Source organism: Talpa occidentalis, unplaced genomic scaffold (assembly GCF_014898055.3).
Source record: "Talpa occidentalis isolate TD23 unplaced genomic scaffold, MPIMG_talOcc4v2.1 talOcc4.3, whole genome shotgun sequence".
Lineage (NCBI taxonomy): Eukaryota > Metazoa > Chordata > Mammalia > Eulipotyphla > Talpidae > Talpa > Talpa occidentalis.
In genome coordinates, this window is record NW_023603184.1 from 26,034,198 (window position 1) to 26,055,457 (window position 21,260).

The following is a 21,260-nucleotide window of genomic DNA, read 5'->3' on the forward strand; positions in this document are numbered from 1 at the left end:
GTCTTTCAAGAAACTTTAAATGGTGTAATCTTCAGTGAGGTATATATAATCTTGAGGTATAATTTTCAGTGTTCAGTTGGGTTAGTTTGGGCAGTTGTATAAACCCAGATGCTCTTGACTCAAAAGAAAAAACAAAACATTTTCATCACTACAGAAAAGTTCCTTGTTCCCTTTGCTAGTCAGTCCGTCAACCTTGCAACCCACACATTGATTTCTGCTACTGTAGGTGGATTTTGCATGCTCTTGGAATAATATGTATATTTTGTGCTTGGCTTATTTCCCTTAGCATCTTTCTGAGATTCAGCAATGTTAATGCATATACAGTAGTTTATTCCTCTTTACTGCTAGGTGATATTCTAGTGTATGAATTTATCGCAACTTCTTTATCCATTCTTTTATTAATGTACATTTGGGTTCTTTCCAGTTTGGAACTATTATGAATAAAACTGCTATGAACATTCTTGTATTACAGGTTTTTTTTTTTGTAGATGTGTGCTTTCATTTCTCTTGGGTAAGTATCTATGAATAGCCTTTGAACCTTATGTTAAAGTGGAGATTCTTTGACCAGCCAAAATCGTTTCAATAGAGGTAGGACAGAACTCAGATAGATGGTAGTGGGCAATTAGTAACAACTGTTAAGGCAATGTAGTTGTGATGAGGAAAGTAAGACTAATAACTGAGTTGACGGTAAGATTTTGTACTAATTTGATACTATTTTTGTGTTAAATTGTTATTTTTATGTTAAGGAAATAAGAGAGAAAGGGGGGTTGTGTATATTGAAAGGTCCCTGAGACCCCTAAAGAGGATTGGCAAATGAAATGCAGAGAACAAGTTGGAGGGATTAGTCTTACCCTGTAAGAAGGTTATATGGTGGAAGAGAAGGAAGAAATAATTTGTGGAAATGCCATCAAGTGATGGGTTTCCTGTCAGAGTTCCTCTCTGATGACTCTTATTTTCTGCGAAGTTGCCAACTGATTAACCTGCTGAAAATCAGGTGCTGAGGGCGGAGAAGGAGGATGGCAGGAGGAGTACAGGAGTGGGGGTAGAGATTGATACAAATGGAAAGTATTTTAAGTAGTCAGTATGAAGAAACAAAGCTGCTGAGCAGCTTTGGTAGATTGGAAGAGCCCAGAATATTATATGCCCTTTCAGGACTGTTCCATTTAATACTATCAAATAAATTATTAAATCTGAAGAATGCTTTGTCTATCTGAAACCTACACAAAGCTACTACAAGAGGTGGCTCTCTCCAGGCTGACAAAAAGGGCACGCAGCAGAACTCAGTGCAGACACCAATGCTTTTTCAAACTATGTTTCCATTCTCAGGAGTCTGCTAAGTAAGGTGGAAGTGTATGCTATCTGACCATGGCTTAACAATTTCTGCACATCTGGGCGTGAGGTTAACTTTGCAATCTTTGCAGCTCAGTTCAAGATGGAGAATGCAGTTTTTGTCCCCAGTATTCAAACTTAAAGTAGATATAATTCTAGATTCAGAAACAGCACACTTTAACCTGATTGTCTGATTTTTTTTTTTTTAAGTGGGTTTTACAAAGAGAAAACAAAACCTTCCTGGTTGTCCCAAAAGATTTACAGTTAGTGTAAGTGTCCTGGCTTTTTTACATATGCCTGGCTTTTCTGTGTTTTAATTCAGGCAGGCATTTCTGAAAGGTAGAAGTAGGCAGAGTGGGGTTTGCAGATTCTTTTCCTGAGTAGGCAAGGAGACCCCTGTCAGCCCAGCATTGGTATTGGAGGATTTAGCTACAGGAAGTTGTTGTTTTCTTGGGAGCTGTTTAGTCTCTCTGCTGTTAGAAGTGAGACCCACAGGAATTGACATTATCCTATACTACGAGCTGGGTGAGCTCTCGTTTTATAACATGACTGAGAAATCTCATATATATACTTTTACTGAACCTCTTAGGCTTTCTTCCCCCGTAGAACCTGATTTTGAACCTCAGAATTTGTATAGGAACCAATTGTAAATGAAAATTTCTTGACAGATACAAAAAAATTGAGCATTTCAGGCCCAAAAAATAACCTACCAAGTCATACTAAATAGAAAAGTCCTGTTTTCAATTAGCGGGAGGGAACCTGTATTAAAAGACACTCACACTCCTACTGTCACACAAGAACGTTTGGCTTTAGAGGCTCATTTGTATGAACTTTTTCAGGAAGCAGAATCCAGACTGCAGGTTTAAAGAGAACATGGCAAAAGAGCCCAAAGCAACCTAGAAAATATTTCCAATAAATACAAATGGAGGACTTTCCTTATATATAAAGGAAGGCCATGTTTATTAAAAAAGAAGAAGAATATCCTAGGAGAATACTAAGCAAAACACAATATATACAGTCACCAAGGATATATGAAGGGCCAAAGAATATTGGGGTGGGGGGACCCACTCAACTTCATTACTATTCAAAGAAACGTAATTTGAACAATGACTTTTTTTTAATCCATCAAATGGGCTAGGTTTAAATAGACTGCAATCCCTTCCTCCCCCCAATTGGTGAGAGTATGGAACAGCAAGCAATATAAATTGGTACAATCCCTTGGTAGTGGGGTTTCACATTTTTCTTAGCATTTTCAATATCATCAAGAAATAATGAGCTTTTGGGGCCTTCCTGGTGGCACAAGGGGTTAAGCACCGCACTGTTAAGCTATCCACAGCCTCTGAAGCACGAGTTCGATCCTTGGCCAGGGAGCTACACACATGGCGCAGCAGACCTCTCCTATCTCACCCTCTGCTCCCCTCAGCAGTATATTTCAGTCAGTCTACCTGTTCTGCTCCCCTTCAGTCTTTTTTTTTTTAATAAATTTTATTTTTATATTCCCCATACAATTGCAACCCCCTTATTTTGACCCCAATCCCTCCCCTCCCCGCCCCCCACCCCCCATAAAGTGTCTCTGGTTCATAGTTTTTTGTTGATTTTGATTTTCACTTTCTTATAGTTATTCATTTTCCTGGTCCTTTATTTAAGTTTTCTAGATTCCTACTATGAGTGAGACCATCTCCCCTTCAGTCTTACCCTCCGCACCTCTGGCCTGTTCCCCAGTTTTTTGTTTTTTTTTTTAGGATTTATTTATTTATACAAGTACTGGGGTACAGGCCAGAGGCACGGAAGGATGAGAGGATTCACCAGAGACAGAACGGGGAGCAGAACAGGCAGACAGACAGATAGAAAACACTGCTGAGGGGAGCAGCGGGCAGACAGGAGAGGTCTGCCGCACCATGTGGGTATCTCCCTGGCTGGCCACAAATTGAACCCATGCTGCAGAGGCTGTGGACAACTTTATAGCACTGCGCTCAATCCGCTGCGCCACCAGGGAGGCCCATTCCCCAATTCCTGTATGCATAAATGAAGAAATCTGTTTTTTAAAAAAGAAATAATGAGCTTTTAACTTAGACATGATGCTATTGTCGTTTGAATAAAATCTCAGTGTGAACAATATGGAAATATATATACACACATATGCACATAGTTTTCATAAAATATCACTGTATCTGCCCTAATTCAGGTCCATGTGTTTCTGCTACCCATTTTCTTTCTTTCGTTTTTTTTTTAAAAAGATTTACTTATGTATACAAGAATTGGGGTACAGGCCAGAGGTGTGAGGGGTGAGAGGAGAGGTGAGACAGTGAGAAACAGAACTGCTGAGGGGAGCAGTGGGCAAGGCAGGAGAGGTCTGCTGCGCCATGTGGGTTAGCTCCCTGGCTGGGGATCGAACTCCTGCTGCAGTGGCTGTGGATAGCTTCATAGTGCTGCATCTTAACCCCTTGCAACACCAGGGAGCCCCTGCCACCCATTTTCTCTTTACATTGCATTACAGTTAGATCCTTCTGAAACTAAAACCTACTGCCACTTTCTTGTTTAAAACCTTGAGGTTGGGGCCTCCCCTAGTGATTGAGCGCAGGGTTGTGAGGCTGCCCACAGCCTCTGCAGCGCCAGTTCAATCCCCGGCCACCGGCGAGGGTCCCACCAAAAAAAAAAAAACAAAAAACAAACCTTGAGGTTGCTCCCATTCCAGTGTAGGCTCCTCAGTGAAGCATCAAAGCTCTCTGAGATCTGTCACTGCCCACCTCTCCTTCCATGTCCTTCCTGTGACACAGTTTTGGTTCATGTTATATTTAGTAGTTGTGATCTTTTGTAGCTGTTTGCCTTATTTTTTTACTCGTTTGCTTGGAAGTCCTGAGCACCTGCCCTCCTGGGTACTCTGTGACCTGCAACCTTATACCTTGGATCTAGGATTTAGTGTCATTATTTCATTTAGTACAGAGTCTAGAAATCCTAATCTTCCCCCTCCTTAGAGTATAAACTACACATCAGGGTCTGTCTTAATTTTTGTATCCAGGATGCTAGCAAAGTATCTGCCTGGTGGATAGAATGCCTAACATTTAACTTGTTTTTTTTTTCTTCTTTTGTCTTACTTGTTCTGATCCTTAGTTTCTTTATCTTTTATTGTTTGAAATGTTCATTGCTTTTAGAAAAGAATTTTGGTAATTATACAGATAGTATACTCATATCACAACTTGAGTATACTTTTGAACTATAGTTCATCCCATAAATCTTAGAGACTGACTGTAGATTCACACTGACTAAAAATACATAAGAATTTATCATTTAACGAATGATAGGAGAGGGATGTGATTTAACTTTTCCCTTGATTTCTGCATTTAGTTCAGAGCAGAAGCAGAGCGATCAGTTAAAATGCTATTACATTAAAGTGAATGATACATGGTAGTAGCTTGTATCAGGAAAGTCATGATGAAGGTTGTGAGAAGTAGTCACAGTCAAGATAGATTTCTGGGGGCCTTCCTGGTGGCCTAGGGTTAAGTCTAAGTGCTATCACCAACACAGCCTGAGCTCAATCCCCGACTAGGGACCTAACCTGCATATGGTGTAACAGATCTCTCCTGTCTCACCCACTGCTCCCTTTAGCAGTGTATTTCAGTAAGTCTGCCTGTTCTGCTCCCTGCTCTGTCTTTGTTGAATCCACTCACCTCCTCACCTCTGCACCTCTGGCTTATACCCCAGCTCTTCTATGCATAAATAAATAAATCTTTTTTAAAAAAAGATTTCTGGGTCTCCCTGGTGGGTCAAGGAGTTAAACATAACCTGTGAAGCTATCCACAGCCACTGCATCATGAGTTCGATCCCAGGCCAGGGAGCTACCCACATGGTGCAGCAGACCCTTTCCTGACTTGCCTGCTGCTCCTCTCAGCAGTGTATTTCAGTCGATCTGCCTGTTCTGTTCTCCACTCTGTCTCTGGTGAATCCTCTCCACCCGACCCCCCCATCTCTGGCCTGAACCCCAGTATGTGTAAATAAATAAATCTTTTTTAAAAAAAAGATATCTGAAGACTGAGTCAACCGAATTGCTGATGGGATCAGTGGACTCTTCAATCATGTTAAACCCAAAACCTTCTAATTATGAGGATTTTACACCGCACAAAGCTGAGTGATGGGCAAGAGTTGCCATTGTGCTCAGTGGTGCACAGATGCATGATGAAAAGAGCTGTCCTTGGAATTTGGGTTCACACCTTCCACCTTGCACATGGAATGAAATTTCATTTTATTACAAAGACTGTATACTTTCTTAGCAATTATGTTTCATAAATATTCTTTGTAGCTTTTATTTCTTATACATTATTCTTTGTTCTCAAGTGCCTACGTTTTTCTTCAAGGTAGAAAATGTTGTTAGCCCAAATAAATCGAGATTCTCAGGGAATGACAGAGTTTCCTGGAGGAGGAATGGAGGCTCAACATGTTACCCTGTGCCTGACAGAGGCAGTGACTGTGGCAGGTGAGTAGTCTTACAAGAAGAGATCCTGTGGGTTTGGAAATACTGTTTGTCTTAAGGGAAAAGGAAAACTTCCAATAATGTGTTTGCTTCCCTCCTCCTCATTTAGCCAGAGGCAACACAAAGCTAAACCTTTCTGTGAGCATTTCTACCCTATGCTAGATACAGTAGTGCAGGGAAATATTATTTTGTAAATACTGAAAGAAATCCTACTCAAATCTACATCTGAGACTTTTTGCCTAATCTTTATTTTAAAAATTAACAGCATGCACATGTGATAGTTCCTAAAGAGTAACTTTTTTTTTTTTAAATAGATGGTGACAACTTAGAAAATATGGAAGGTGTAAGCTTGCAAGCAGTAACACTTGCAGATGGTTCTACTGCTTATATACAGCACAACTCTAAAGGTATGTGACATTTACACAGCCCACTGATTAATGCCAACAGTTCATAGCCTCAGAGTTGGAGCACTCGGCAGCTATAGCCCTTCTCAATACCTCCTGAAGTTTTGCATGTGATAAGTTTGGAATTATTCACAATTAGTGGTGGTGGGGGGAACTTCTTTTGTTTTTATACTTATTTACTTAAAATTATTATTTAATGCTTTTTTTAAATATGCATAAAACTAAAGATACTTGGTTTTGCTTTTATAACATTGTCTCTGACTCAGTGTTTCACTTTGCTCCAAGAAATAGCCCAGTTCTCGAACTCCTTGTTTTTCTGGAAACCTACTGAGCATAGTAGTCAAGGGACTTGTATAGTCCCTGGGAAAGAGAATGACAACTGGCTTCAGCTGCACAGACATATCTCTCTTCCCAGTTTCAGTTTCCCTATAGTCAGGGGCACTGTTCCTCAGTGACTCTGAAGTGTCAGAGGCTTGACTTGCGTAGTCTGCTGTGATGAGCCACTCTTCCTCTTGATCTTGTGTAATTGAAAATTGGAGGGGAGGAAGGATGGCTGAGGGAGGATTTTCTGCTTTCTATAGGACCACTGGATGTGTTATTGAATTGCCTCAGAACATTGAGGGAAGAATCAAGATGAACATGATCTTAAGTAGTGTATGTTTTTATAGTTGATATTATTTTGAAATTGTAAAGTTTTAAAAATTTTGCTTGTGCTGATTCATTGGCTTAAATCTTTTGTTCCAGATGGAAAACTCATAGATGGACAGGTCATTCAACTGGAGGATGGTTCTGCTGCCTATGTTCAACATGTACCCATACCTAAAAGTAGTAAGTATTTGATACTTACTTTCCATCCTGATCTTCAAGCTTTAGGTCATGCTGCTTCCAGCTGCCTTTTACTCTCTAAACCTGGTCCTGGTCTCTATCCTCCTTCTGAGAAGATCTAGAGACCATGTTACCTTAATTGAGACTTTCTCTCAAAGATTATAGAAATTACTAGACTGTACACTGGAGATAAACAGGCAGCAGTTATCAATTCTGTTATTTGAGCTAAATCCTTCATGTCTCTCATTTCCTTCTCCCTCCCCCTACCCCTTCAACACTTCTTATACCTGCTATGTATTCCTAAAACAAACATTCTAATATCTTATCTTTAAACACTTATCAGAGAACCCTTAATGAAATTACTTAAATGTTCAAGGACCCATAAAGCAAGTATAGATTTTTATGATGTATGTTTATTGACTGTGTGGTCAGAGTTATCAGAATGTTCTTAGAAGACATGGGATCTAAATGTAAGCCTTGTTCTTGAGCAGGGGACAGTTTGCGATTAGAAGATGGTCAAGCAGTGCAGTTAGAAGATGGAACTACAGCATTTATTCACCACACCTCCAAAGGTAAAATGGCTTTGGAAATAGGAATAAAATAAGGGAGAAGTGGGGCACAGGGAATAAAAAAGACCTGGGTTTTGTTTCTGAAGTGCTTTCATGTCAAGAGGAGAATGATGCTTGTTCTCTGAAGTACAGGATGGCAGATTTTGGCTCAGGCTAAGGAAAAACATTCTAATCATTTCAGCTGTCCAATAGCAGGTTGGATAAACAAACCCCTAATTCCGGAAACTTCAAATGGAGGCTGCTTTTAAAATAAAATATTTAACGTTTGAAGGTTAAATTGCAGATTTTTCTTATCCTTATTATAATTTCTTTAGCAATTTCCTTTGCCTGTTATGTTGGTCTTTAATTAAAATGAAGTTAAAAAGAATTTAGAAAAAGAAAAAAAACAATAACAACAAAAAACAAAAAAATGTTAAAACTATCTAAAGCAAATATGGCAAAATATTAATGTTTATTAACTTTGTGTAGGGAGGATCAGAGATTTGAGTGGAGTACTAGGAATAATGAGAACAGCTCTGCAGACAAACTATCTGGGTTCAGATCTGGGTCGCCTGTTTTTAACTGTGACCTTAAACAACTTACTTAACCTCCCTGTGCTTCAATTTCATGATCTATAATGTGAAGATTATAATAAGTATCCACTTCATAGGGTTATTGTGAGGACAGAATGTAAACCACTTTGAACAACTTTGTCACATAGCAAATGCTCAATAAATGGTAGCTATTGTTATTTATACAATATTTTATTACAGAATGATGTAACATGGTTTAGAGTGATGTAACACATTTTTCAAGGGAGAAAGAATTAATTTAGAATATTCAAATTTGTAAATAAACATGTTTAAAGTTGGAAAAAGTTATGAATTTTTTTTCTTTAGCAGTGAAAGTTAATCATGGGTTCATTGCGTTTAGATAAATTTATGATTTCACATAAATATCTATATTTTGATATAGTTATCTATAGGGGAAAAAACATGGACTTCAGCATCATACCGACATGAAGTCAGATCTTGGTTTTTCTATATATTGACTTTAACTGTTAACTGATAGTTTTTTTTTTAATTTCCTGCATCCTAAGGAAAGTGACTTCACTTCCCCAAACCTCAGTTTCCCATTTGAACAATAGTTCATCCTTCTTGGATGATAGCAGTCTTACATAACCTCACAGAATTGTTGTAAGAACTGAATTAAATAGCACCTGTAAAAACAAGTGTGCCACCACACCAATAACTACTGGATAAAAGTCAATTCCTTTTTTCTTTTAAGCATGTTACTGTGGGGCCTCCCTGGTGGTACAAGGGGTTAAGTGTTAGCAGCACTATGAAGCTGTCCGCAGCCGCTGCAGCATGAATTTAATCCCCGGCCAGGGGACTGAACCCACATGGTGCAGTAAACCTCTCCTGTCTCGCCCACTGCTCCCCTCAGCAGTGTATTTCAGTCCCTCTGCCTGTTCTATTCCTCACTCTGTCTCTGGTGATTCCTCTCACCCCCCCGCACCTCTGGCCTGTACCCCAGTTCTTGTATGCATAAATACATTTTTAAAAAACAAACATGTCACTGTGTATCACATTACCTTCAATTTTGTGCCATTCTCTTCCACTCCCTCAGATAGTTATGACCAGAGCGCGTTACAGGCAGTTCAGCTGGAAGATGGCACCACAGCTTACATCCACCATGCAGTGCAAGTCCCACAGTCTGACACCATCTTGGCTATTCAGGCCGATGGGACAGTGGCAGGTCTGCACACTGGAGATGCCACAATTGACCCCGATACCATCAGTGCTTTGGAACAGTATGCAGCAAAGGTATGGCATTTACCATCTCACAAATGTCCTTGATATAGCTTCTTTATTTTTTTACTAAAAGGAAAGAACAAAAGTGCATACTTTACCAAATAAGAAACTACTAATTCAAAGTAAAAATCAGACAGCAACAAGATCAGCATTTATCTGAAAAAAAGTATAGACAAAAATACCGGAAGGAAAAAAAAGACATAGGGTCAGAGCTTATAGAAAAGAATTGGAAAAGATATTGGAAAAGGTGAACGGTGTCTAGTTAAGTTTTATATTTAAAAGGCTGGGTGTTACCCTCTGCTTTGAACGTATGTCTTGCATATGGTATTTTTTGTGATGAAAATTTTCACGCAAGTGATGAATCCTGAATCCCCTGTGTACTTATCACTCAGCCTAAAAACTATCAAATTGTAAAACTTTTTTTCTCTTTTATTAAATTTATATTTTTTCTTACATTGTTAATTTTCGGGCAGTATATGATTTCTCCCCTCAGCTGTAGTCCTTGTTGTTCGCCCACTACTTTAGCACCTGTGATCCATCACCATAGTCCCCGTGCCCTTCCTTCTCTTTCCCTGCTGTGTGCTTCAGATCTATGGTAAACTTGTAAGTTTTATCTTTACCCTGACCCTTTGTTCGATGTCTCTATATTCCACATATCAGTAAAACCATCTGATATTTATCTTTTTTCTTTTGACTTATTTCACCAAGCATAATACCTTCCTGCTTCATCCATGTTGCCACAAATGGCATGAGTTTATCTTCAAAGTGTAAAACTTTTTTAAGCTTTATTTTATTCTTGTAGGTGTCTATTGATGGAAGTGAAAGTGTAACAGGTACTGGAATGATTGGAGAAAATGAGCAAGAGAAAAAAATGCAGGTATGTAAAGCTACCTTTTTTATATAAACTCTTTCTTAGCATTTGTGGACCTTCCTTGGATGATAGCAAAAAAAGTCAACTCATTACCTCTATAAAAAACTCTTACCAATTCAGAAAAAAAAAGTATGTAGTAGGCAGCAGCTTTCTCCAACTCCCTCAGGTCTCAGGATTCTTTTTATGGGTACTGTGTAGCTCTAAAGAAATAGAAATAGCACAGAAATCCAGATAAAGCTTGTGTTCTGAAACCCAGGGCAGTTTTGGAGAACAGGTGATCTTCTGACTGCCCCCTGCCATGGTGGCTTGTGGATCCTTTTTCTCAGACTCTGTCATTACCATGACAAACTAACCTTCACTTGCAGTATTTTTTGCTACCTCTGTTTTTGTTTGTTTCCTCTGTTTCAAACTGATTTCCCTCCATATTTCCCTTTTCAACTTTGGAAAGATGGTCCAGCTAATGATCATTATTTCTACTAAGCAGAGCTTTTGTACTTTTTATATCAGATGCTTCTTGGGCTGCTATGTCCTGTGGATGCCTGCCCGTCATTCATATGCTCACCCTGGTCTGGTCATTGACTTTTCTGTAACCCAACAATAGCCTAGAGCAGCAGTGCCTCTCAGAGTGTTACAATAAGTCCAAAGTAGTTGCAGATGCATTCTGGAAGATAAACATTTCAAAAATTCAAAACTTGCATAGTTCAAGACACTGTTTTGGATTTGTGTGTTTGTGGAGGGGGTGGTTCTCTGTGGGAAGGTGTTCTTGCAGCCTGTATCATCATTATAACATATTTTTGCATTAACTTGGCTCCTTTTTTCAGCATTTATCTTTAATATTTTGCTGACTAATCCCTCATAGCAGTTTTTGCATTCTTCTGAGAGTCTTATATTTTACTCTTAAAATTATTGCTTCAGGGCCAAACTTTTTAAGCATTAGCATCACTACTTAGTAATATTGGGTCATCAAGAAGGGAGATTTTACAATATAACAGTAAATGATAAAATAATAGGAATCACTGAAATAACTGGTAAAAATTTGGTGCCTCTAAACATTGCTAAATAGTCAGTATTTCTGCTTAACAGCTGAAGTGCTCTGAAGTGACAGTACTATAAATACATTGCAGTTCACTAAACCCATTGGCTTTGAAACTATGTGATTCTTAGCAGATTTTTCAAGTCCTTGAATTCATATTCATGAATAAATCTTCAAGCCTCTGAATGCATAAAAATGACACTTTTTCCAGCACTATATAAAATCCACCAAAGTAAAACTACTAAAATGCAAACACATTGTAAATATACATAAGAAATGTAGGTTAGTGCCTTGAAATGACCCAGTAAGGGTTTTCTCTCTTATATGCGACTAACAAGTTTTGTTTGTTTTATTTTATATTTTTCACATCATTCTTCATTTTTGTACAATGTATGCTTTCTCCTCTTAGGTGTAGTCCCCAAGAAATTCCCACCACCAGTTCACCCATGCACCATCACCATAGTCCCTTGTACTCTTCCCACCCCTGTTTTGATCCCTCTTCCTCCTCCTCCCCTGCAGAATGTCTCTGATTTAAGTTGCCTGTTGATTTTGATTTTTAATTTATTATAATTACTTTTTTTTTTCCTGATCCCATATTTGGTTCTTCTACATTCCGCCTATAACTATCCGATATTTTTCTTTTTCTTTCTGGCTTATTTCACTGAGCATAATCCCTTCCAGTGCCATCCATGTTACTGCAAATGGCATGAGTTCATCTTTTTTGATTGCTGAATAGTATTCCACTGTGTATCTATACCACATCTTCTTGATCCAGTCATATATTTTTGGGCATTTGGGTTGTTTGCAGCTTACCTATCACAAATAGTGCTGCAATAAACATAGGGGTGCAGGTGTCCTTTTGAATTAATGTTTTTGTGTCCTTTGGGTAGATACCTAGGAGTGAAATTGTTGGATCATATGGAAGCTCCATGTTTAGTAGTTTGAGGAACCTCCACACAGCTTTCCATAGTGGTTGGATCAGTTTGTATTCCCACCAGTAGTGTAGGAGAGAGATCCTTTTTCTCCTCATCCTCGCCAACATTTGTTGTTGCTTGTTTTTTTAGTATGTGCCATTCTCACTGGTGTAAGGTAGAACCTCATTGTGGTTTTTGAGTTGCATTTCTCTGATTACAAGTGATATTAAACATTTTTTCATGTGCCTGTTGGCCATTTGCATTTCCTCTTTGGAGAAATGTCTTTTAAGTTCTTCTGCCCATTTCTTGACTGGATTGTTTACTTTTGTAAACAATTGCTTTTGTTGAGTCGTGTGAGTTCTTTGTAGATCTTTGTGATCAGTCCCTTAACATTAGTACTATGGGAAAAAATTTTCTCCCAATCAGTGGGGTGCCTGGGCCTCCCAGGTGGCGCAGCGGTTGAGCGCTGGGTTGCGAAGTTGCCCGCAGCCTCTGCAGCGCTAGTTCGATCCCCGGCTGCTCCCCGGCCACCGGAGGAGGGTCCCACATGGCGCGCAGACCTCTCCTGCCGCCCGCTGCTCCCCTCAGCAGTGTACTTCTGTCCTTCTGCCTGCTCTGCTCCCCGCTCTGGCTCTGGTGAATTCTCTCACCCTCCCGCGCTTCTGACTGTACCCAGTGCATGTATAAACGAAACAAATGAACAAACAAAACAAAATAAATAAATAAAACATGCCTCTATAAAAAAAAGAAAAAAAAAAATGCCAATCAGTGGGGTGCCTGTTTGTTTTGGTTAATGTCTCTTTTGCTGTACAGAAGCTCTTTAATTTGATGTAGTCCCAGCTACTTATCTTTTCCTTCACTTTCTTTGCTTAGGTGATGTGTCTTTAAAGATGTTATTGAGATGTATGTCGTGTAGTGTTTTGCCTTTATTTTTTACTATATATTTTATGGTTTCAGGTTTTATGTCTAATTCTTTAATCCACTTTGAGTTGGTTTTTGTGCATAGTGTGAGGTGATAGTCTAGCTTCATTCTTTTGCATGTAGCAGGCATGACTAACAAGTTTTTGAATAACAGAATATTTGTTGAAGAGAGTAATAGTAACTACATTTGTGTTAAACTAATATAGAATGGGTCTATAAAAAATGAATGAATTTATCATATATTGGAATACATGGTACCTTGGGATGTACAACATTATAATAAACTATTATCATAAAAGCCTATTACCATCAATTAATTTCTGAACCCAGAAACATAACTAGGAGGAATTCAGAACTGTTGAAGCAAAATGTTATAAAAAGCTCCAGTACCCTTATATGCAGACATATAATCATTTGGTATTGGTGCCAACAGACAAAGAAATAGGGCCTCTCCAGTGGTACAGCAGGTTGGGCGCAGCAAGGTGAAGCTGTCTGCAGCCTTTGCAGTGCAGGTTCGATTTCCAGCTAGCCAGGGAGATACCCACATGGTGCGGCAGACCTCTCCTGTCTCACCTGCTGCTCCCCTCAGCAGTGTTTATAGTCCGTCTGCCTGTTCTGCTCCCTGCTCTGTCTCTGGTAAATTCTCTCACCCTCCCATGCTTCTGGCCTGTACCCCAGGTCTTGTATAAATAAATAAATCTTTAAAAAAAAAAAGTAAACAAAGAAATAAAAGAAAGTGACACAGGATTTTTTTTTCCTAGCTTTTTCTCCTTTTCCCTTTATAACTCTCCCTGAAGGACTAGCTCTGGCTGTCCAGTATGGTAGCCTCATGTGGCCATTGAACACTTGAGATGTGGCTGGTCAGAACCGAAATGTGCTGGGAATAGCATACATACCAGATTTCAAAGACTTATGAAAAACAATGTAAAATATCTCATTCATAGTTTCTCGTATTGATTAAATGTTAAAAGATAATATTTTGGAAATACTGGAAATAATATTTGGAAATACTAATGAATAAAATGATTACTAAAATTAATTTTACTTATTTGTTTTTTGCATTTTAAATATGACTGCTAGAACATTTTTAATTATTTATGTGTCTCACATTTGTGACTCACATTTCTCTTCATTAGGGCAGAATCAGAAGCTCATTAATTCTCTAACCTCTAAAACAATTGAGTACCATATTTGAGGTTGAGGACATAGTACATGGTATTAAAAAGTCAAAATATCGCCCAGAGAACCACTGCAAATAAATAGAGCCCATAATTTCTGAGCTTGTCTCTTGGTGCTCCTTCTACTTCCACCAGAGTTGTTTATTAAATTGTATCTTAGTACTAGGCTGTGCTTTATTTTTTTTTTTAAATATATTTCCCAATTTTATTTTATTTTTTTAAAGATTTATTTATTTATTTATACAAGCACTGGGTACAGTCAGAAGCGCAGGAGGGTGAGAGAATTCACCAGAGCCAGAGCAGGGAGCAGAGCAGGCAGAAGGACCGAAGTACACGGCTGAGTGGAGCAGCAGGTGCAGGAGAGGTCTGCGTGCCAAGTGGGACCCTCCTCTGGTGGCTGGGAGCAGCCGGGGATTGCACCAGCTCTGCAGAGGCTGCTAGCAGCTTGGCAACCCAGCGCTCAACTGCTGTGCCACCGGGGAGACCCTAGGCTGTGCTTTAAGGGAAAGAGATCTGTAGCTAATGAAATAGATTTTTTTTTTAACAGAGCCTTGTTTCAAGGCTCTAGATCTTTTCCATTGTGATGTTCACAGTTTAGACATTTTACTTTCATCTGTAACATAAACATACTAGTTGTGTAGCTGAGCTGACCTCTTACATGAAACCAGATTTCATAGGACAAGAAAGATCTAGAATATTTAAAGCAGCTGTGTTCTTGGGGAGGCACTTTTACCCCCCAGAGGATATTTGGCAATATCTGGTGACAGTTTTGGGAGGACATATTTACTGGTAGCTACTGGATAAATATCCTACAAGGTCCCCAACAGGAAAGAATTATCCTGTTTGAAATGTTATGGTGCTGAATTTGAAAATCCTGATCTAAAGTATCCTATTTAAAAACTGTATTGATGATGGGTGTCTGTGTTTGTGGAAAGCTGACTACTCTCATAGCCATCATGCTACGTCATAATTAGTTAAGTAGAAAACAGCCTGGTATTAAAATAATTTGTAATAGTAAAAATCCATGTTTAGATTCCACTGTGCTGGGTAATAGCTGTGTGACTCTGAGATTTTTTTATCAGTTAAATGAGAATAATATTTAAATCTTCACTTTACCCATCTCATGGGATTATGAAAACCAGATGAGACTTTCATTTGATTATTATTTTGCATTGCATGAGAACATAATTTGCAAATGTGTAAGCATTATACAGCATTAATGACCCATTGCAAGTTCTGTTGGAATACCAGGTCTTTTTTCATAGTTTCCATTCGTTTTGACTTCATTCAAAACTAATTTTATCTGTATTGGAGATCAAAGTTCTTTGGCATTTTTAATAAGAAGTCTAAGAGCTGGAAAGCCAATAAAACTAGATCAAGAAAAAGAGATTGTAAGGCTATTAGCAGAGTTTACAAGAAGCCAAACTCCTGAACAGCTGAGCTTCACAGGAAGCAGAACTGCAGAAGCTGAAGGCCAGTCCCACTCATGTTTCTTCCTCCCACCCTCCATGGCATCTCTGCTGCCTTCTTTCCTCTAGGCAAGCTTCCACTGCATCTTCATTGAGTTTGCATGTGGCTCTTGCATGCTTTCTCAGGTTTATCAGCCACAACCTTTTATCTCTTAGGTCATATTTCAAGGGAGAAGAATTTATGACTCTGCTTGACTTTTTTTTTTTAAGATTTATTTTTATTTATTTATGCACATAAGAGCTGGGGTACAGGCCAGAGATACAGGGGGTGGGAACATTCACCAGAGACAGTGGGGAGCAGAACAGGCAGGTTGACTGAAATATACTGCTGAGGGGAGCAGTGGGTGAGACAGGAGAGGTCTGCTGCACCATGTGGGTTAGCTCCCTGGCTGGGAATCCAACTCTTGCTGCAGATAGCTTGATAGTACTGACACTTAACCCCTTGCTGCTACCCAGGAGGCCCTGCTTGACTTTTTTTTTTTAATATTTTATTATTATTATTATTATTATATTTATTTTATTTGTACAAGAGCCAGGGTACAGACCAGATGGTCAGGAGGGTGAGAGGATTCACCAGAAACAGAGCAGGGAGCAGAATAGGCAGACTGACGAAATACACTGCTGAGGGGAGCAGCGGGCGAGACAGGAGAGGTCTGCCATGCCGTGTGGGTTGCTCCGAGGCTGGTGGGGATCGAACTGACACTGCAGAGGCTGCGGACAGCTTCACAGCGCTGCACTCAACCGCCTGCGCCACCAGGGCGGCGCTAGCCCTGCTTGACTTTTTAAACCAAAGGCAGCTTGCAAGTGAAGCATATTTTATGTATACTTTTTGTACTTTCATCTAGCTGAGTGATCTTGAACAACCTAGCATTTGTAAGCCTCATTTTAATCTCTAAAGGTAAAACAGGTAAAACAGGTATTAGACAAATGGTTATTGATAGGGAAAACACAAGATTGAGCTGTGGAGCACTTAAATTCCAGAGATTCTGATCGATAGGCCAAGGATGGAACCCAGAATTTTTTTTTAATGATATTTTTAGTAGGTTATTTTATTTTATTTTATTTTATTTTATTTTTATTTTATTTTATTTTTTTTAATTTTCTAGAGGCATGTCTTATTTATTTATTCATTATTTGTTTGTTTGTTTGGTTTATACATGCACTGGGTACAGTCAGAAGCGTGGGAGGGTGAGAGAATTCACCAGAGCCAGAGCGGGGAGCAGAGCAGGCAGAAGGACCGAAGTACACTGCTGAGGGGAGCAGCGGGCAGCAGGAGAGGTCTGCTCACCATGTGGGACCCTCCTCCGGTGGCCAGGGAGCAGCCGGGGATCAAACCGGCTGCAGAGGCTGCAGGCAGCTTCGCAACCCAGCGCTCAACCGCTGCGCCACCGGGGAGGCCCAGTAGGTTATTTTTTTAATTGAGAGAAGTACAAAGGAAAATAAAACCAAAATTGCCAATAATCTTAGTGTACATATACAGGCATATAAAATACACTATTGTATACTTTTTTTTTAAGATTTTTTTATTTATTTATACAAGAACCGGGGTACAGGCCAGATGCGCAGGAGGGTGAGAGGATTCACTGGAGACAGAGCGGGCAGATTGACTGAAATACACTGCTGAGGAGGGCAGCGCATGAGACAGGAGAGGTCTGCTTCGCCATGTTGGTTGCTCTCTGGCCAGCCGTGATTGAACACGTGCTGCAGAGGCTGCAAATTGCTTCATAGGGTGGTGCTTAACCCTTTGCACCACCAGGGAAGCCCGCTATTGTATACTTTTTGAAAGACAAGGTTATCATGTTTATTTTTCAAAAATCCAGTGATATAGGTAGGTAAAAAATAAAAAGTGCAGGACCACCACCCAACAGTAATTATTGTTAGAAATCTGTAGGGGTGTGAGGGAGTTGTTTATTTTTTAAAATCTTCGTGACAATGCTAATGTGCCCCTTGGTTCCCTAGGAAAGGGAATTATTACCCTTTCTTAGGGTATAATTCTTTACCTAATGGAGAACATACTTTAAATTGTTTTTCAAGTTGCTTTGATTTTATCCTCCAAAAGTATAGATTATTTATATCCTAATATACATGTTTACACATATCAGATAGCAAAAGTTCTCTCTGCTATGTGCATTAGACCTTTATAGTATTTTCAGTACTGAACCTGACAGTAAAATGTACTGATTAGCTTCAGACCAACCAGGTTTCTCTATAACTAAAGACGGTCTGCCAGTTAGTTATCACTGGACTGTGGAAGCTTGAGACTAGAGCCAGTCCACTTTAAATCTTTCATCAAAGCCTTTGACCATGGGCAAGTTACATTACCTAACCACTCTGAACCTCATTTTTCTAATTTCTAAATCATAGATAATATTTATTCATTGGGTAGTTGTGAAGGGCCAATTAGATAGCACGTGCAAAGCACCCACTATGGTGCATCCATAAATGTGACTTCAATAAATGTAGTTGACCTCTTTATTATTGAGATCACTTTGGAATTCAATCTTAGATCCAGTCCTTTATTTGCCACCAGAATTTGCACCTCCTCAGAGTTCTGAAATGTTAAAGCTAGAAGGTCCTTCACTTATTTACATTGATTTTAGAACTACTTGGGAGGGTATCCTAGGGTTTGTTTGAGGTCCCTTGGAAACTAACAGCCCTGAGCCACCCACACCTGCCAGGGCCACCAGCAGCAGCAGCAGGAAGCGATTATCAGTTCTATAACAATGGAATGCTCTGTCACCCAGGGGATTGGCCTCTTTTTGAAGAATTGTTAAAAAAGGAAAAACATCACTGATTTAGTACAGTATGTCCTTTAAACTAGCAGGCAAACAGGCCCTGTATGACTTGCACATGGTCACATGGTAAATTTATGGCAGAGCTGAGGTTATCTCTTACTTCTCAGCATACATTAAGCATAAATAGTGATTAAGTCATTTTCTGTAGTTGATTTTAGAAACTGATTAGTATTTCACTGGTGTTAGCTTCGAAACTGTCCTTGAGACATTTCCCTTGTGATGATAACATCAGGTTATTTTTCCTTTGACAAAGACTACATATACCCAGTACTGTGTAACCCTGAAATACCTGTTAAATAGCCTGAGCCTAATAATTTAGCTATCGAATTTTAGATCCTGTTCATTTTTGCTCTTAACATATTTGCAGAATCATCTGTTGCTTTCTACTCCATAGCCATTGTCCTAGGCTGATATCCATCACCTTCCTTCCTCCTTATTTATGATTCTACAAACTTCTTTTTGTCTCCTTGCCTCTTTCATTGTTCACTCTGTTCTGTGCTATTAACAGAGGTCGCTTTCTAAAACACAGATCTAATCTAGGTCAGTCCCTTTCTTTAAGATTTTTAATGTCTCCTTTTATTTTCATTAACTAGAATGACATCTAAAGCTTTTCCCAAACATGGTCCTGAATTTCTCTTTTTCATGTTATTCATTTATTATTTCATATTATTCAGATGAGATATGACACTCTCATATTGTTTCCATTTCCTCCAGACACATTTCATACCATTGGCTGTACTCTTCCTGTTACCTGGACAACCCTTCCCACCACTTTCCAACCTTCAAATTTCACCTCTAGACAATTTGCCCTGAACTACAGTTCTCCCCAGAGAACTTCATATGAATTGCTGGGCTAGTAATGATTACTTTCTTTTATAATCTCTTGCTAGTTGGACAATTTCACTGGATATAATAGAAACCTTATCAAAGCAAGGGCCATCTCGTATTTGTTTTGGTATGAAGTAGGTACTTAAGCAATCATTTGTCAAGCATTATTTCAAAATGTCTGCCACAGTGGGAGTGAAGAGGAGATTAGATTGGAACTAGGATAAGAGAAAGTGGTAGACAGAAAGCAGGTTCCAAGTAGAATAAAACAATTTATTGGAGAAGATAAATGTGAGTCAGGATTAAGAGATAAGGGCTTTACAAGGAAACATTTCCATTAAAAGGGGAGATAATCTCATCCCACTCATTCTATATATTGAGATAAAAACCCAGGGGCCTCCCTGGTGGGCAGCAGGTTGAGCGCAGTGCTGTGAAGCTGTCTGCAGCCTCTGCAGTGTGGGTTTGATTGCCATGGGTTCGATTCCCACATGGCGCAGCAGACCTCTCCTGTCTCGCCCACTGCTCCCCTCAGCAGTGCTTTCGGTCCATCTGCCTATTCTGTTCCCCACTCTGTCTCTGGTGAATCCTCTCACCCTCCTGCGTGTCTGGCCTGTGCCCCAGCTATTGTATAAATAAAAAATAAAAATCTAAAAAAGCAAAACAAAGCAAAACCTAAGTGACTTTTTTAACTGTGTGTCCCTTAGCTTCTTGGAGATTTTCCAAATATTGTATGCTGTACAGCATTACAATTTCAGTGCTTTTCTTTTACAAGGTTCCTTTTGCTAGCTGGGTATTGTTACTGTAGGTTCTCATCATACTGTCCCTTCTGAGGATGCCTTTGAGTCAGGTCTGCTTTGGATAATTAGAGCTAGTGTTAGTAGATGTGTTGCAATTGCCCTTACTAGTAATTGTCATAACATGTCAAATGCTAGTGACTTCAGCTGATTTAGAAATTAAAACTTCTGTTTTTACTACCTCCTTTCCCCCATGCAGGTACAAACTCAGAGTCCCAGTAGTTCTTCCTAACCTGGAGCGTCTGTGCCTTATATTACCACCCTGAGCTCCTGAAGTATACAGTGTGTCTCGGAATGGGAGCAAAAATAAGTGCATTTCCGGGAAAATTTTTCAATACTTATTCTAGGTTACAAATTCAATCTTATTTCTTTGTTTTGGCTTAATCAAATCTGATGCTAAGCCCTAATGTGTATTTCACACCAGAATTAAAGTATCTTATAAATTGGCCTAGAAGAGAGCAACAGAAAAGATTCACATGTGTGCCTCACCACCACCAGGTCCGCAGATGTGCCCTCATGGACTTAATCTTTCAAACCTGGGGAGATGGTGAGCACACTCACTTCCCTGGTGCTCTTAGGATAAGAGTAACAGGAACTCTTGTGTTCTGATTAGGAGTCCCATTTTCTTTTCTTTTCTTTCTTTTTAAGATTTATTTATTTATTCATACAAGAACTGGGGTACAGGCCAGAAGTGTGGGGAGTGAGAGGATTCACCAGAGGCAGAGTGGGGAGCAGAACAGGCAGATTGAGTGAAATACACTGCTGAGGAGAGCAGCTGGTGAGTAAGGAGCGGTCTGCTGCGCCATGTGGGTTGCTCCCTGGCCGGGGATCGAACTCATGCTACAGTGGCTCCGGATAGCTTCAACACGCCGGATGTTAATAGTTTTCTCTGGATGGTGGAATTATAGCTCACTTGACCTTTTTCTCTTTACTCTCTGCAGTGATATCCAAATTCCTCCAAGGTGCATATTTTAGAGTCATAATCTGAAAAAGCAATAATAGTGAAGTTTTAAAATAATCAGTTAACTTAAAAGAGTCCATAAAAATACCTTTGCTTCTTGAGAGATAAACA

At 39.4% G+C, this 21,260-nt stretch overlaps 1 protein-coding gene across 3 annotated transcripts in view; it reads left to right on the top strand.

Annotated features, from left to right (window-relative positions):
* ZNF143 (zinc finger protein 143) overlaps positions 1-21,260 on the top strand; it is a 57,964-nt gene that overhangs the window by 9,067 nt on the left and 27,637 nt on the right. Inside the window, exons 2-7 of one of the 3 annotated variants that reach the window (XM_037522641.2) lie at positions 5,686-5,800; positions 6,112-6,204; positions 6,946-7,029; positions 7,515-7,598; positions 9,204-9,400; positions 10,191-10,265. In XM_037522641.2, coding sequence (XP_037378538.1) covers positions 5,686-5,800; positions 6,112-6,204; positions 6,946-7,029; positions 7,515-7,598; positions 9,204-9,400; positions 10,191-10,265 — 648 coding nt within the window. Of the gene's footprint in view, positions 1-5,681; positions 5,801-6,111; positions 6,205-6,945; positions 7,030-7,514; positions 7,599-9,203; positions 9,401-10,190; positions 10,266-21,260 lie in introns of all 3 variants that reach the window. The other 2 variants (XM_037522642.2, XM_037522644.2) reach the window with 2 other exon arrangements.